The sequence below is a fragment of the Ascochyta rabiei genome, chromosome 7 (genome assembly GCF_004011695.2).
Source record: "Ascochyta rabiei chromosome 7, complete sequence".
NCBI classification, from domain to species: Eukaryota; Fungi; Ascomycota; class Dothideomycetes; order Pleosporales; family Didymellaceae; genus Ascochyta; species Ascochyta rabiei.
In genome coordinates, this window is record NC_082411.1 from 1,746,612 (window position 1) to 1,763,885 (window position 17,274).

The 17,274-nt window shown below is 51.2% G+C and overlaps 4 protein-coding genes across 5 annotated transcripts, besides 4 other annotated features; 1 reads left to right on the forward strand and 3 right to left on the reverse strand.

Annotated features, from left to right (window-relative positions):
• Positions 1–7,965: 7,965 nt before the first annotated feature.
• EKO05_0005131 (RNA helicase) lies at positions 7,966–10,602 on the reverse strand (the record flags this gene model as incomplete). 2 transcript variants are annotated; one of them, XM_059636530.1, is made up of 7 exons in its annotated part: positions 7,966–8,012; positions 8,064–8,222; positions 8,272–8,400; positions 8,856–8,963; positions 9,016–9,984; positions 10,033–10,217; positions 10,538–10,602. In XM_059636530.1, the coding sequence occupies 7 exons, from the start codon at positions 10,600–10,602 to the stop codon at positions 7,966–7,968; spliced, it is 1,662 nt and encodes a 553-aa protein (XP_059492513.1). The 2 variants fall into 2 exon arrangements, with proteins under 2 accessions (XP_059492513.1, XP_059492514.1); XM_059636531.1 differs by having other exon boundaries at positions 10,457–10,602.
• Positions 8,063–8,136: a tandem repeat.
• Positions 10,080–10,183: a tandem repeat.
• Positions 10,568–10,594: a tandem repeat.
• Positions 10,603–11,035: 433 nt separating the features above from the next.
• EKO05_0005132 (trifunctional hydroxymethylpyrimidine kinase/phosphomethylpyrimidine kinase/thiaminase) lies at positions 11,036–12,947 on the reverse strand (the record flags this gene model as incomplete). The annotated part of the gene is made up of 8 exons (XM_038939437.2): positions 11,036–11,080; positions 11,134–11,601; positions 11,653–11,803; positions 11,857–12,016; positions 12,068–12,452; positions 12,519–12,601; positions 12,652–12,833; positions 12,892–12,947. 8 exons carry the CDS (start codon positions 12,945–12,947, stop codon positions 11,036–11,038), a joined length of 1,530 nt encoding a protein of 509 aa, XP_038799676.2.
• Positions 12,948–13,209: 262 nt separating this feature from the next.
• Positions 13,210–13,238: a tandem repeat.
• A 116-nt stretch (positions 13,239–13,354) lies between these two features.
• Positions 13,355–15,357, reverse strand: EKO05_0005133 (uncharacterized protein; the record flags this gene model as incomplete). Its single annotated transcript, XM_038939312.2, has 7 exons — positions 13,355–13,392; positions 13,454–14,379; positions 14,432–14,582; positions 14,630–14,674; positions 14,721–14,836; positions 14,886–15,107; positions 15,164–15,357. The coding sequence occupies 7 exons, from the start codon at positions 15,355–15,357 to the stop codon at positions 13,355–13,357; spliced, it is 1,692 nt and encodes a 563-aa protein (XP_038799677.2).
• A 435-nt stretch (positions 15,358–15,792) lies between these two features.
• Positions 15,793–17,208, forward strand: EKO05_0005134 (Exodeoxyribonuclease III; the record flags this gene model as incomplete). The annotated part of the gene is made up of 2 exons (XM_038939268.1): positions 15,793–15,906; positions 15,964–17,208. 2 exons carry the CDS (start codon positions 15,793–15,795, stop codon positions 17,206–17,208), a joined length of 1,359 nt encoding a protein of 452 aa, XP_038799678.1.
• Positions 17,209–17,274: the final 66 nt, after the last annotated feature.

Sequence of the window (17,274 nt, forward strand, 5' to 3'; positions counted from 1 at the left end):
TCGGACGACGTCGAAAGAAGAGTGCAGCGATGTGTTGAGGCTGAAGTTTAATCTACACTTAGCGTGTGCGCGCAACCACTTTGGCGCCAGGCGCTTGACGCCTAGTACCAAAAGCTGTTAGGTGAGACCACGGTTGATAACACCATGCTCTTCTCCCATCGCGAACTTTGTCGACCACCTCCAGCACTGCCAGCACTGCCAGCACAACCCCCAACACGGACCGTCGCCTGCCGTTGTCGGAAGTGGCGGTCACCGAAACAACTGCACGCCAATATTGGACACGGCACACAGACCCTCAAAAAGCGGCAATCCCGCCCGATGCGCTGCGACTGCGAACCGACGCTGTTGCGGTGTGCAAAATGCAGCATGTGGAGCGAAGACCAGGGCGGCAATGTCGGTACATGTTGTTCGCTGTGCCTCATCTAACTCTTGCCACCATCGATCAACAAGAGACAACGACTGCCATGGTACGTCTTCTTGGTGGTGAATACGCCAAATCCTGCCTGACACGCAATACGGCTGTCTCGTTGCAAGTATCGACAGGAATCTGCTGACTACACGTCGCAAGGAACCTTTGAAAACACCGCAGAATCGCAAGCGTATCTCAGGCCTGGACTTCTACCACCTTCACTGCCTCGTGACGTTTCCAGAGACCCACTGCCAGCCACTCCCCATTTATCCTGCCTTCTCGATATTGAGACAGGCATAGGATGCTCTACACGCAACTCTGCGTGTGCGTCCCTCTTGGACATCTTGTCTCGTCGCGGGCGCTTGTGTCTAGCAAGCTAGCAGTCTGCGTGAGTGACCGCCGAGCTGTCACAGGCATTTCATTGCTTTTGCAGTTGGCGAGAAACGTGGAGGGTGCGTTAGCACCACAGTACAAGTGGGGTCGAACTGACACTCTCATCTTGCTGCATGTCGCTTCACTGCAGAACGTGGGGCAACGTAAGCAACGAAAACGCTGACGCCCTGCTTCTCTCGACTGATTATCCCTTGTCAAACTGAATTGGGTCTTGATCTTTGCCGAGCTGTCGAACTCGGCTTGGCTTTTACCGACTCTGGAACATGTGGCACAGAACTCTTCTCGAGGCTGAGGCGGAAGGGTGTGTCAGCATTGTTGACCAAAGAGAGGGCGCAAATGTGTGTCAAACGCAGTCGCGTTTCTTCATCAGCCATCAGACCACCAAGACTGATCCGACCCGGGATAAATAGCATGAGATTGTGCCGCTAGCTATTGCTGTAAAGGTGACTACGCCCTTCAGGTGGGAGCGGGAGCAACTTCAATCACGACACGCGGAACTTTTCGCATACAGTACCTATGGACGACATCCAATTGAGGCAGTCAGGAGTCCCGCCTTCTTGCATTCATCGTACCGCCATATATAACTCTACGCAGCCGTTGTGCCCAACGTGTCTTCAGCCGGCCTGGCTACTGGACAGGGATCTCAGCATATCAGGCCAGGAGAGTTGGCCCGTCTCGAGGGCAATCACGGTTGGGTGTTTGCATTGCAACAACGACTCAAGTACGACGGTTTCAGGCCAGATGCACATGACAGTTTTCACTTGTTTGTCGACATGTCACAAACCGCGCTCAAGCGTCGAGTTGCTCGCCGTCCTAAGATAGCACACCAATTGTTTCGCCAACCCTCAGTCAACAATCATGCACAGGTCTGGCGGCTAATGTCGAGCAAGATCCAGGAACAAGTTGGTTGCCGATGGATCTGGGCGAGCAGTGGCACTGACAAGGGCTCCCTGTCCCTGTGTGAAGTGGGTATTGTGGCTGTTCAAGCCCTCGGCCGTTTTACTCAACCAGTACCGCCGACTGCTCACACGTGGCGGAAAGATGGCTGACTTTTCAAGTACCCTGGTCCTTGCCCTTTCCGGAGGGCCGGATCTGGCCATCCCGCAGCCTGACGCCAATACGTTGATTCCAGTGGCCGATTTCGCGGCCGACTTCAATATTTTGGAAATCCAATTGAACTGTCGTCGCAGCTGCTGCATCTCCGCATGCAGAATGCATGTGTTCGATCATACGTCCAGATGGCAGGGGTTGAGTTACGTACTCCCTGCATTCGAGGATGTAGCTTCTCCGCGCAAGTACACGGATGACCTTCCCTGTTCCAGGGACTGCTGACGTTCAACTCTTGGAGGATTCATTCCGTTCCCGGCCATGATGACAAGGCGTCGAACTCGTGGTCCCGCAAATTGATGTAGGACCCCCCCTGTCGACGGAGCCTGGAGTCGTCCACACCATTTCCTGACATGGGCAACTTTATTGGAGATCATATCTGCACTGCTATTGGTAGGGACATCGGTTTACTGAATTTCCAACGCGACTCTACTCAGCTGAGAAAGCCTGCAGTGAGCAAGCAGCAACAAATGTTACTTCGCAGCGTAGTCGCGCTGTCAAAGAGTGCAGGATGTCGAATATCATGCAGGCCGAATCTTGGATCACGCCGCGTGGCTTACTCCCAGCCCATCACACCTGCCTCTTTGGTGACCGTTTGATCTTCAGCCATCTTGCATCGGAAGAACAATCTCCTGCACAAACTTCGCACGCCGCCTTTGCTTTCTACGTTTCGACAACCCTCGAACTCAATTGTGAGAATGCTGACTCCTGAGCTGACTCCTGCATTCATTGCACGGTATACAGCATCTGTCGCCCTGCATGAGGTTATGCACTGATCCCAAGGGTCCAATAATCTCCACAAGACTGCGATATCCGAAATGTTTCGGGACAGATTCAGGTTGAGCACCGGTGCGCTTTCTCCATCATCACCAGACGCCGACCCCACGGAGCCGTATCCAGCAAACATCTCCATCACCAACCTCTCAGATTGTGAAGATTCTGCCACAGCGTGCCAAGAGGCATGCGCGCCAGGCTCACCCCACCTGCAAGATGCGGCAACCAGAGCGCCCGAAGAATGCCCGATTATGGCGGCCGGTGATCGCTCCTGGCAGCTTGACTTGATTTGAAATCGCGTGAACGAAATCCCTTTCCTGTGGTTCGCCGATTTTGCTTCCTGGCTCGCCCACCACTAATGACTTGCCTCGGTTGAGATGATGCTCGCCTGATCTTTCCACCCCTTCTCCGCCCATCAGTTTGCTGGATTTGCGGATCTGAGCGCGTTCTGTGTCGGACATCTTCACTTCTTTGTCATGACTGACTGTCAGTTCGGGAAGACACGGGCACCCTCGCATTCGAGTCAATTTTGACGGCAGGATGGATTGTTGAGAGCAACAGAGCTGGTCAATTACAGTCTCTGAGCGTGTCACTTCCAACATGCGCTGCAGTGTTGTTGCTTTACAGCCGCATGTGACCCTTGCCATCTTCAGGTGGCTTACTCTGAGGCACCCGACGGACTTTTCCAGCACCTCAGCTCTGGAAACGTTTCGCGTACTTGTCGAGAATCAATAAAGCTTGTTCATCAGTAGCGTACATTCTCGGAGGATGAAACAAAGCCCGATCATGGGGACCACATTTGCTGCTCTCTGTAGCGCGAACCGCTTAGATTCCCCTTCATGTGCACTTCGGGAAGTCCAGTGAATAGCAGCAGCCGGACGCCTGTCAATCATCGTAGACGCTAACTGCAAGGGTTACGAATGCGAGGCTGATCGCGCTATCGATTGTTTCAACACGCGTACTGCGCTGTGCTGTGTGTGGTACGTTGAGGGCCCAGATGAGGGTATGCATGCAGTCTTTACTCCAATTACAGACCAACGTGGAAATCGACAGCCCAGAACAGCAGTTGTGATCTGGAAGAGAATTCGGAACAACACGAAAAGAACGAGCAATGACACGTTCTGCACTTGACCTCGATGTCTAGCCTCGGGCGTCTCTGTCGGTGAGCAGTGGATCCTTCGCGACGCTCCATGCAAAGGTCTCGAGCGTATTTGCGCAGTCGGTCATGGGCAGATGTTCATGCAAATCTGTCATGCGATTTGCTTACCGCGGCATCGCAGTGATCGCCAATACGAAGCATCGGGTCAGACGGAAGCACATCCCCATGAACACCATTCAACGACGAGGAGACAACTCCGTTGAACATAACGATGATGTCTTGATCCGGATAAATCGGCAATAACAGATGCTGCTAGCCAGCACATCACTGTCGCCAAAGGTGCCTGTATCTTCGAATCAAGATCCAGTCGCAACCTGCTTCGCGAACTTGAGGAAGAAATCCACGGGACCGTGTCCGCGTGAACGTGCACCTGCGAGATACCTAGCCTGATGCGTGTGCGATCTGTAGCTCGAACTCATCGTGAGCCTAGAACAAACGGAGAATTGCGCTTGGAGACGCATGCAGGCGATCTGATCATCTTGAGGGCGCTACTGCATAGTCCACCACGATCACGATTGCTTTGAGAGTGCATGCATAGAAGACTACGATTTCATGACGTTCAAAGCCGCTGCTCTTGCGATGCTTGCAATAACCAGGTCACCCACACCTTCAAAGCGTCGGGTTGCAGCGATGTCACCTCGAGCCTTTCGATGCGCGTTGGGCAGGCTCAAGCGAGTACACAGCGCGCTTGACAAGATCCAACGTCCTCGCGTACGACAGTGTGAAGCTACACAAGACCCGGCTGGCGGTCGATCATACGCACCATTCACGCCGGTACTGTTAGCTTCCACTCTATCGCGACATCACGGAACTTCGCAAGTGAAGGTCGCTACAGCACGTTCTTGATGGAGCTTTTGCATGGAAATGCGTGAGAACACATGCAATCAGCGCGGTGTGCTGCGTGAGAACGCTTCTTGCTCGGTGCAGCTTTCAGCTCGTCATCCACTTCAATGCACAGTTCCAGGTCTACATCCCGACATCATGATCGAATATGCACAAGGGTTGAATGCAGGAGAACATGTGGGTTGACTATAGATTGGTCAAACTTTCGGCTCGTGACGTGAAGGATGTGAAGGTCTAAAGGACATACGTCTCCTTACATCTAGACCCACACCTACAGGTATTGATGTGAGATTGCAGTTACAAAGGACGCGTGAACAATCATTCGGAAACGTAGTAAACATGTTGCGCTGGTATTGAATACTTTCTGCGTCTCTCGTGACATCGATTGACTTAACAGGACTAAGTTAATCTGCGGGCTTTTTTTTCGGGTTTGTGCTTACACAGAAACTGGGTTTTTTATAGACAGTATGCATGCAGTTTTAATATCAGTGGCACAGTGGAAAACTGGGGATGATTTTTCGTGCACATTGGTTGATGTCTAGCTTTCGCAACTATCACTCGAAGTACCGAGACCCAAACATACGAACGTCAAGATTCCGAAACACTCGCAGTCGATACCTGACATTGGCGTCGTGTGAAGCCTTTAACACTGCTGCATCTCAAAAAGGTACCTTAGCAAGGATAGTCAGTTCAGGGGAATCGCAGTTTGGACCCTTTTGCTCAAGCGCAACTACCCTGCATACTGTTTAGACATCCACAAACCCTATCACCAAGAATAAACGTTCGGATATTGTTTTGTTCGACCAATCCAATCGCCTGTTGTACTTGCAGTGGTTGCAAGCACGGTGTTGATGATTACGCAACCGGTGCTACCAGGTATGCTGAGACAGCTTGCTCCCACAACTTGACTCTTGACTGCTCTTGCATTTGAATTAGTTTGCCCAGCCCTTGCTTGGAACAATGTCTGAGATTACTCGGCGTACGTCAGACCTTCTGGCTCGTAATGTCAGGTCCTCACCTCCATCCTACCTCCATCCCACCTTCACCTCACCTCCACTGCGAAATTTGCCTGCTGCATCCACTCTCCTCTCCAATCAGTGGAAAACTGCTCCTACTGAACCCTGGTGGGCTCAAATCTCGAACACTTCAGCCTCCTCGAAACCGAACACACGACGGTCGTCATTACCAAGGCACTGTCTCACACGACATCCAAACAACGACACATCGATACTCGGCCATTCATCCTATAAGCTGTGGTAGAGAAGACCAAGAAGCATCACATCTGAAATTGGGGACTCTGGTATTGTATACCAAGAAAATTCAATGGCCCGAGTATCGAAACCAGCGAATTGCTCGTCGGAGCAGGCAGACAAACATGCGTTGCTGCCTGGCAATTTCTTGTGATCATGCCGACCATACCCAAACCAAGAATGTCTCGTGAGTTCACTCTTCCACAGTAGACATTGACACTCTTGCTGCATCTCGATCTGTAACGGGACAGAGATTCTTTATTCCCGAACCAGTCCGTCATGGAGAATGCGTTTGCTTCAACCGTCTTGAGAGACGTCGAGGGCACAAGGGCTCTGGTCAGAGCAACCAAGGTGTTGAGTCAAGAAATCTCTCGACAGGTAGAGAGGTTTCGATGCTCGGTCGACTACGCATACATTGCGTGGGACAAAGCACGGGATGCTTCACCTCTTAATCATAGATCAAGCCGAGGAATCCCGTCGGCATTCTCGCCGTAGATATGTGTACGCGCCGTAGACGAGTGTGCCCCTCTTGCCGCTGATATGCCCCTCCAAGCAAAAGTGGAAAAGAACCAACGTTCACTGAACCCTTCAAACACCTGGACCAATCGCTATTGCAACCTCTTTGCTAAACCACAGTCATGTTGATCGGATAATCGACCTCAGATGAGCTATTCGTTGTGTTATATGATACGATGGGAACTCGTTAGCGCTGCAGCCATACTAGACTGTGGTCTTCTGGAAGGAGTGAAAAGAAACCAGTGGACCATCAGGGACCCCTTGTTGTACCTGACTACCCAAAAAAGCTACCCTTCTCCAGCCTTCTTCTACCTTCTTCGGCTTACTCAATTCGAACGACACTTCGACCGTGTATCTAGCCAGACGCTCTGACGAAACCAGACCGTGACCCATATGTTCGCCACCCAACATCCATTGCCTCAACGGGCTCGTGCCAAATTTCTGGGGCCCAATCACCCGTGGAATCATACGTCTAGCTCTGCCACGGTACATGCCTATTTGCAACGTGTCAACCCTTTGCTGTTGAGTGCTCTGCCCGAGGTTCTAGTCTATTCCGTGACTTCGATGTACCTGCATGCTCACCGAGGCCACGTCGAGCCCCCGTAATGCCCTTGTAGGGTTCTCCTTTCCCGGACTCCAGTCGCCCGCGCTCTGGGATCAATGGACGTTCTCCATGTTCAATACCATCCTTCATGATTGGCTGGCTTCGAAATTCGCATACTTCTGTCTTCTTGCATTATTACCCGTCCTTGTGCGCCTCCATGCCTCTGGAACTCTACCTACGCGAGCACCATCTATACTTGCCAGCCTAGACAACGAGAGGGATTTCTCCGCAGCATGCCGGGGGCGTCGTGGAGAGATGCGTTCGATTCACACACACCAACATCCACCGGGGAACTTTATTCGAGCCGCACGAGCCGGGGCTTACCGAGCTGACGATGAAATGAAGGCCTACATAGGCAGGTGGCGATCGAGGAAGGAGCGGCGAAGTACGGCATCAGGCCGACTTTCCGTAAATGATAGATCTGTGACGAAAAACAGTTCAAGGCAACGGTAACATGATCACAGCAGGCGTCATCTATTATAACGCCGTACGCGTCTATGAGCGAAGCAATCATTGGGCACCAGACTGGAGGACGTTGAGACATTGGAACAATTTCCTCTATATGCATATTACGTGGAGAACTTTTGAAATGGACGCCACCAGCTCATGATGCAGACAGAGTACATGTGAGGCTCCTGTGCGTGCGGAAGAGCGATCACCAAAGCAAGCACAGTAAGAAGCAGAGAAAACCAGTTCACACGCAGATTCTTACCGACTTAATGCCCGTGCATAGTGGCCAGTGTACTGCGTACTTCCGGGGTATCAGTGCGCTTCGACAAAGCGTGGCATCAATGCATCGCCAGGGTCGGTAGAAGAAAGGTGACGTGAGAAAACAAAATGGTCTACATCAAACGCCGAGCCCTTTGGAAACATGTTGTTGGGTATCGCATCGTCAAGCATGTCGACACGTTCACCAGCGGTTGTTGCGAACGGGGTCGTTGTTGCCGCCAGTCCAACCTGCAGAGTTGTTAACACAAGATCGACCTTTAGATGCAAGGGGGAACGTACCACCACGTCCGCCGCGGCCGCCACCACGGCCACGGCCACCTCCCCAGCGACCACCGCCACCGCCGCCACCGCCGTAGCGGCACATCTCGTGCAGACGAGGATCAATCTGCTGCTTGGACTCTGTAAGAATCTGGACGAGATCACGAGCCTGCTTGGAGTCTGCAACAAATATTAGTATAAAGCCTACCACAAGGTGGATGATACATACTCTCAGTGGTGAACAGGGTGATGGCAGTACCGGTCTGACCAGCACGACCAGTTCGACCAATGCGGTGAACGTAGTCCTCCGAGTTGTTGGGGTAGTCATAGTTGAAAACGTGAGTGATATTGCGAACATCTTGAAACACAAAGGTTAGCAACTGGTAAGTGTGACGAGCGAACGAACGATCATATCTTGATCGCGTGAAGCTACTGCAGTATGTTGCGTGCAAGTGTCTCAAGTGCGCTACGACGGTGATCACGGCATCAAAGTCCAGTGAAAAAGGCTGTAGAATATCTCCTGGTCCAGAAACCCTTGGAAGAGACTGTGACTCGATGGGAGTCTAATCATCTCAGCTTGCCTCAGTGGTACCTCGACGGTACGTGAAACAAAGAGCAGTGAAAAGCGAAGGCTTCGCTAGTGTGCCCCAGGATCCCTGGTATTCAGATTCGAGAAACACTTCAAGCCATGGACGATGTCATGGGAGCGTATGCAGCAAGCGCACGAGACAACCTAAGCAGAGCACATTGACAGTTCACGCGTAATAATAATTCGGGGATGGGAAGGGGGTGTCGGGGGGTTTGCAATCATACCGATACCACGGGATGCTACATCAGTAGCAACCATGATGGGGCTCTTGCCGGTCTTGAATTCGTTCAGGACCCAATCGCGCTCATTTTGCTGCTTGTCACCGTGGATAGCTAGTTTGGTCGTTAGCAGGTACGCTAGAAAGATTTGTGATGAAACACTTACACAACGCAGGCCATCCGTCTTGACGAAGGAATCGTGTAATCTCGTCAGCAACACGCTTGGTACCTGTGAAAATCAAGATCTTGTTGTTCTTGTCGTCCATGATGGTCTCGAGGTGCTTGGCCATGCGGTCACGCTTCTCGAACTCTGAGACGACCTCGACGATCTGCTGAATGCGGTGGTTGGCAGAGAGATCCATGGAACCAATGTTCACCTGAATCCAGTCGTTCTGGTAGTCAGCAGCCAGCTGACGGACTTCCTTGGGCCATGTTGCCGACCACATGCAGGTCTGACGGTCAGGTCGAATTTGTCCGATGATTTTGCGGATCTGGGGCTCAAAACCCATGTCAAGCATGCGGTCAGCCTCGTCGAGAACCAGGTAGGTCACACGGCGCAGGTTGGTCTTGCCAGCCTCAAGCATGTCGATGAGGCGACCAGGAGTAGCGATACAGACCTCGACACCGCGTGCGAGGTCACGGATCTGAGGGCCCTTGGGAACACCTCCGTAGACGCAAGTGTTGCGAATGCGAGAGGACTTTCCGAATTTGCTGATTTCCTGCTGGATCTGGACGGCCAACTCACGGGTGGGTGCGAGAATCAGGACGATTGGACCGTCGCCGGGCGCAAGAAGAGGCTGGGCGTTGATGTGAACGATGGCGGGCAAGCAGTATGTGAGGGTCTTTCCGGAACCGGTTTCGGCAACACCGACAACATCGCGTCCAGAGAGAGCCATGGGCCATCCCTGACACTGAATGGGTGTGGGCCTATCGAAGCCCTGGGCCTTAACCTCGTTGATCACGTACGGGGGGAAACCAGCTTCGTCGAAGGTGGTGACGGGCTTGGGAACGTTGGTTCCCTTGATAGCAATCTGGTGCTCCTTGCGGAACGCCTCAACATCCTCGGCTGAGCGTTCGGTGACTGCTGGGTCCTCCTTGTAGAAGGACTTCTCGAACTTGGGCATAGACTCGAGATCTGTTTTATGTTAGTTAGGCTTTGCGTGATTTCCTCGAGCGTACGTACCCCACTGCTGGGTCTTGAGACCAGCGCCGAGCTGGCCCATTCTGTCACCGCCAGCACCGCCGCCGCCGTAACCACCACCACCTCCGCCATAGCCGCCGCCACCTCCACCGTAACCACCGCCGCCACCACCGTAGCCGCCACCACCGCCGCCAGAGAATCCGTTGGAACCGCCGCCGTAACCGCCACTGAGAATGAGTTAGCAACGATCTTGGAATGTGGAGTGAGACAAGAAAGGGAACTCTACGCTGATGCAGCAAGTACGTGACCACTACCTGCCTGACCTGCAGAAGCAAGTAAAGCAAGCACGGCCGCCATACCCAGTCTGCGCGCAGAGCCTTGTGAAAGGAGATAGCAAATGAATAAGGGCTGCCCAAAAAAACCACCACACTGATGCCCTTCCCGTGCTGGGGATGAATCGTCCTACCCATACGATGCATGTTGGCTGGATGTGTAGTTGTGGCTATTGTGGGCACCACCATTGTATCCAGTGTTGCTGGTATCGTACCCGTTAGAGTAGCCACGGTCACCACCACGACCGCCGCCGCCGCCGTATCCGCCTCCGTAAGACATAGTTGTTGAGTTTTCAGTAGGGACCGGTGAAAGGTAAGAGGGTTTCAGCACGAGTGAGCGTGTGGTTTCGTCTGAAACTAGTGCAAGGTATTATGTGCAAGAATGCGACAATAAAAAATCGCGAAATCTGCAACGTGGAAACTCAGATGAGAAGTGAGTTGTGGACGTGGTGAGGGAGCGACAAAAAAAGCGGTCGATGTCTTTGCCTCACCTGCACGCTTGCGAAATTTGTTGCGCCAAGCAGGCGCTAGCCGCTCAGACGGGGCAGGGTCCGCCGAGACTGGAAGGGGCGAAAAGCGTTGTCGATAACAAAGACCCACACCGCATTGTGCAACAACACCTTCACTTTTCCGTGCGTACGTACTGCTACCTGGCATGCATAGCATGTGCGCTAAGGAATGTGGCACTGTGACCTGCAGGCGCATCCTGAAACTTATTTCCCGGCTTTCATACCCATATCCCAGAACCCCCTTTCCATCTGAAGCAGGTTAGCTCAAATCAAGCAAAGTAGGCAGCGGCTGCAGCACTTACATTTGTTGCATGAATGAAAATCCGAGCCAGTTCGTCGAGCCGCGAAAGCGATTGCTTGCTAGCGTGCTCCTCGATCAACGCAGAGCCTCTTGCCATAGCCTCTTTGTACTCTTCATCCACATACTGCTGGATCCACGTCCAGTATCTTCCCTCCTTCAACGTTGTAGTGTCGTCGAAGAGGCGTTTTGCGATGATACCGTACCCAATCAAACAGGGTAGCAGCGCAACTTGAAGTGCAAGCCAGTCTTGGGATTGGCCGATATCCAAAACATACCTTGTGTAGGCAGTCGTTGCCTGGTCCTCCTCTTGGCTTTCGATGTCTTTGACTGATAAGCCCTGCTCCTTGCAGAAGTCAATGTGTAGTTTGATTTCTTCTTGCAGTGTGACAACCTGTTGAACTGATCGACCAATGTCAGTCAGCGAACTAGACTTGTAAGCACCCAGAGCCGTAGCTCGTGCGAATTGAACCTATACAGCTATCAACACCACTTCAACCCCTGCTCGTCTGTTGAAACCTACCAGAAACAGATAGTCCTGAATCAGATAGTACTTGTAGTTTTCGACGGGGAGCGATCCATCACCCATCTTCTGCACGAACTCATGTTCAGTGTACTCTTTCCATGGCTTCTGAATGTCGTCGCGATCAAGCAGGTACTGAATGAAGCCACCTCTGTGTTGTGTATTAGCAGTGGAACCACCAATACTGTGATAAATACAGCCTACTGAGAGAACGGAAGTGTGTAGGTCGAATGGAAATGGTTGATCGGTCCACTCCCTTTACCTAGGTCTACACTTGTCTTTATGCCAGCCTCGATATAGCGATTGGCTTTGCTGACAGCTTTCATTATGTTCATGCCGGACGCAAGGTTACACGCAATAGCGGCTTTTTGGAAATCAGCATTGCAAAGCTCGAACATTGTCTTATGAAACTTACATGCCAGCGAACATCCTGTTCCATGAGTGTTCCTGCTGTGTAGGTACTCACTCTCCATCAGGGTCACTACATCTTCGCCGACCAACACATTCAGCACAACTTCCTTCTCTTCTTCACCTTTGCTCACTAAATGTCTCTTTGTAAGTGGTAGATGCCCACCCTTCAACAGCACATACTTGGGTCCCAACTGCTGAATGTTTTTGGCGATGTTCACGATATCATCAACATTCTCAGGATGCTTTATGTCCAGTCCTGCGACTTTCAGGAGCAGTTCAGCCTCTGGCAGATTAGGAGTAAGGATTGTAGTAAGAGGTAACAGCTTGTCAATCAATGTTGAGATCGCCGACTCGGGTAGCAAATGGGCGCCAGATGTTGATACCATGACCTAGTTTTAAGTCAGCATACATACAATTAGTGGTGTTAGAGTGCATCAGGGGAAAGGGCTGCGTACAGGGTCTACAACACTCGTGACGACGTTGTACCGTTGAAATGTATCCGCAACAATCTCGATAGCTTCTGCCGATGCAAGCATGCCTATACATAGGATCAACCCGTGCAATTATGGTTATTTGCAGTCGAAATACCTGTCTTGACAACGTCAACTCCAACATCATCGCAAACAGCATCTAGTTGCTTCTTCAGAAACGCAGGCGGAGTATGGTGGATGCCTTGCACGCCAAGTGTGTTCTGCGCGGTGAGAGCCGTCGTAGCAGTCATCGCATAACAGCCATGTGCAGCAATGACCTTTTGATCAGCTTCAAGACCACTGCAAACATCGTGTTAGTCGCAATTAGGGACGTAAATTGGAGGCGGGAGTATCGTACGCCCCTCCTGAGCTGTCTGAACCAGCGATTACCAGGATCCGCTTTGGGGCAGCCATTGAAGATCAAGATTCAATTACAGCAATTGACTCGGGGTCTGAAAGTTTGGATGTCAAGAATGTCAGGTACAAAACGATACCCTTTTCTGAGCCCCGCTACCGGTCTCCGAAGCTAGGCGAGGCTCACGTCATGAGCCGTAAGTGCGCATCTCCGAACACAGCAAACCCCAATATTGACTCTTCACAGACTATTTGAGCTCTTAGCGCTCGGAGTACTGGTGGAGGAATCATTTCTTTCTTTAGGTTCGGCCACCAGAGATTGAACAAAAAAAAAAAAAAAAAAAAAAAAAAGCGCTTGCGTCTGCTAGTACTAATGCTTCTGTCGTTATAGGCACTGTGGCTTGATACACACAGCGCGTCGACGAGAATAGCCGAATTATGTGGGTGAGCATGACTAGAACAAGCCTTCAATCCGAGTCCCCTTCGAAGTCTGAGATACCTGGATCTATACCTCAACAATCAGTTTGTTACTCATTTGAGAGTAAAGACAATGGACTACGACTCACCCTTGTATGCTGCATACTCGAATGCCCCTCCAGTCTGCTGCGCGAGATGATCTTTTAACGTTGTCAGGTTGTCTTCGGTCAGCAAAGTGTCGGGGTCTGCCATTTCGATAGTGAGACGGATGCCTTGGTTCCCGGGGCCCAGTTGCGAGATAAAGTCAAACAATCCATCAAAAGAAAACTTTGAAATGCCTGACAAAGTGATGTCTCGCAGACTGGGCAGTTCTCCAATGCCTGGCAGAATGACATCGTTAAGCTCCAGGCCGCTGACATATATCATCTCGAGCTGCGTCAAGCCTTGAACAATGGCAATCACATGCTCGTCGCGGAGCACTTCAGGGAGTAACAAGGAGAGCCGTCGCATCGATTTCAGCTGCTTCAACGAGTCGACAAGAATGTCAAGGTCATCCCGGAACATGCCGTCGGTATCTCCACTGAGTGAGAGCTCAAGCAAGTTTGTCTGCTGATATACAAGCGCTTGATGGAAGGCTTTGTGGTCCTTGAGGACATAGGAGTCGATGTCCAAGTGTTCAAGCTGCATGTCGTGCTCCACAAGTACAGGCGTGACAACAGCAGCGCCGGATTGAAAATTCGAAAAGCTGATGCTTCGAAGACCTTTGCACTTCTTTAGCCAATCGATCGTCTCGAGGAAAACATCGTTCTGAGTTGCCTCAAGATCCACGACCCCATAAGTGTCTTCGATGCGCAGTTGTTTCAAAGCAGTACAGCCTTGAAGCATGGATAGATGCGCTAACGAATCATTCGAGGTGTACAGTCTTAGATCCTCCAACGAGCCACCGTGGTGACTCAGAGCTAGGAAGACTTCTGCATCAGCGCCTATGTCGTGAAAAGTTTGGAGTGACTTCAGTGAGTTCGCCCGCATTGAGCTGACAAACTCTGCGAATTTGTGATCGCGATCGTCAGACATCCTATTTGCTATTATAAGTAAGAGCCCAAACAAAACTTCGTTGAGACACTCACCAGGTAAATATCATCAGCGTATTGAAGTTCGGACAATACTGATAGAGTGACGCATGTACCAGTGGGTCTTCGAGAGGTTTACCATCCCATAGCTCAAGACCTTGCAGGCGGGGCAGACGAGGAGTCCATCGAATGAGCGCGTCCGATCGTACTGCAAACAGTTAATGCGGAAGACGTCAAGAGTAGAAGGGACCCTACATTCGCCGCTAATCATCTCGAGTGTTGGTGTGTGCTGAGTGACAGCTGGGAAAGTCAGTCTATGCCAAAGCAGTGCAGATGTAAGAAAAACCTTCTCCGACTGCATCGATGATGTCGGCGTTATGGAACCCAGTCATTCTCTTGCCAGACCTAGTTTTCCATGTTCTGATCTTTTCAAACTGCTTCAAAGGCCCTGAAAAGAATTGCCTAAAACTGTTCAGCATCTAACATGTGCCTCGTTTAGAAAATAACTTACTTCGAGATGTTGACACGGAACTGGTCCTCTTCGAGCAAGTTGCCTAGATCGCGAAAGTCGAGGGTCTTGATATAGCGACAATACGGAAAAAGAGTAGTCTCCAGGCTGGACGCGATGATGGATCTCCATAAAATAGACCACCGCTGGGTCGTCAAAATCTTTTGGCCAAGTGAAACGATGGCATCGTCACCACCACCTCGGATGGGCGCCTCATGGTGTGATCTGGGGTGCAGATATGAGCATACTGTGAATCAGTAAATAGGTTACATGTAACTCACCGATACAGGTTGGTCAAGGCAGGCACTGCTAACACACGGCTGGCGCAGGCGCAGTTGAAGAGCGTGTCAAACTGTCGGAGACCTGCCAGCTCTTCACACAGGACGTGCAATATGTCGTCTGGAAGCGCTGGAGCCATTGCGTTATGACTTCTCCAAAAGCTGTTGTTACCGATGTTGGTGTCGATATATCCCATCAATCAGACGCTTCGCTGCGCGTTGATTGGGGGTAGACACAACACGTGATTTGAGCAAAGTGCAGCGGAGTGCCTGAGGAGATCTAGTCGTAAATTTAATAAAACTTACTTTTACCTCCTTCTACTACTAGCCTCTATCTCTACTGCCAAATTTTGCAAGGTCTCTCTGTGTTAGAGCTGAAAGTCCATATAGTGAAATCTATTTATATTTTATATTCTAGGCATGATTTATTCTGGATCAAAGTACCTCGCTGAAGACAGTGTTCCCGATCTTTTCATGCCTTGCCTTCTAGCGTTAGGCAACAACCACGCTGATGTCACCGCCACTAGCGCGTTTTCAGCCTACGCGTTCTCAGCCTACGCGTTCTCCTATGCGTTGGTAACTTTACCTTAGCTGCGATGCATGGCATAACGCCACCGACATGAGCATTCAGAATGGTCGTCCTCAACTTCACACTGACACCTGAGGCTGCGTCGAAAGTACACGATCTCCTTGTGTGCTTGGGAAAGTTCAGCGAAACCGTCGCCATCGAAGCGCGTCGAGAAAGGGTGGGTCACCTTGACTCTTATTCACTTTAGTCACTTCTCTCATACATGTCTTCTCAGTTCACATTCACCGCTCTCAACTCGTCCAAGTCTGCATACTGCGCCGTGACCCTCGATGGCAAGCACTTCTTCAGCAAGTACGAATGTGTCCCAAACTCCGGGGGCGCGGATGGACGTTTCACGTGCAGCATGTATACCAAAGCATTGCTATCTGTTTTCAAAGGACGGCTGTACGATCCGCTAGGTCGAGACGGAGCAGTCCAACGTTGTGAAGTCAGTCTACAGGACCAAGAGAACGAGAGCTATTGCAGGTTCATTATCAAAATGGTTTGCAATCAAGGAGTCACCAAGACGTACAAGTTGACCTACGAGGCTGTCGATGTCATGCATGCACTGTTCGACCGCAGCGTGGCACTAAATCGATGGAGTATGCACTCAAGTGCCATCAGAGAATACATTGAATACTTTGGCACTAAGACAGAATTGCTGGATATCTTCACTAGCGAAGATGGAAGATGTGTGTTCAAGAGCTATACCGAAAAGATCTCCGATGGGAAAGAGATTTTGAAGCACCCGCTTGTCACAGCAGTCGCAGTCAACACATCCGATTTTGAGGACTTCAACGTCCAAGCTGGTCTACACACTGTCATTAGCGTAAAGGACTTCAAAGCAATTGTCCTGCACGCAGATACTTTGAAAACAAGCCTGAAAGCGTACTACTCGCAACCAACGCGGCCGCTACAGTTCAGCTATGGATGCGACGGATTGTTAAGCGAGTTCACTCTTATGACATCTGGAGACTACACTGGAGCCCCGCCAACACCTACTCCTGCACCTCAGCAACAGACAGCTACGCCGCGGCAACAAAGCAGACAAGCCTCACACGCCCCACCGGCTGTCTCAGAGCGGCTGGACACGCGCAGAATACGTTCAGAGATGCCGCCACCAGTCCAGCCGGCATCACGACGTGATCAGAATGGTCGACTACGGAATCCAGGCTCGCGACAACCCTCGTCAACTCCGGCACAATCCCAGACGGTGCAACCACAGGTCCAGGCTGAGGACGAGGAGTCTCTGTTCGTGCCGCACAACGATGCGAGGATGCAAGAAGAGGAGGATGCGGCATGGGCGCCAATGGACTACGACAAGGAGGAGACGTTGGGTTGGGATGCGAGTGCGGATCACGACGTTTCGGTCTTCCCAACATTCCGCGATAGCGGCAGCATGTCGAGAACGACTACGACGGAAAGCAATGCTGTGATCGAACCAACACAGCGGTTATCGGAGATCAAGGGGTTATGGTAAGTACAAGCATCTCCGTACGCTGTGATGACTGTAGTGTAGTATGGGAAAGCCGATCCATTGTACTGT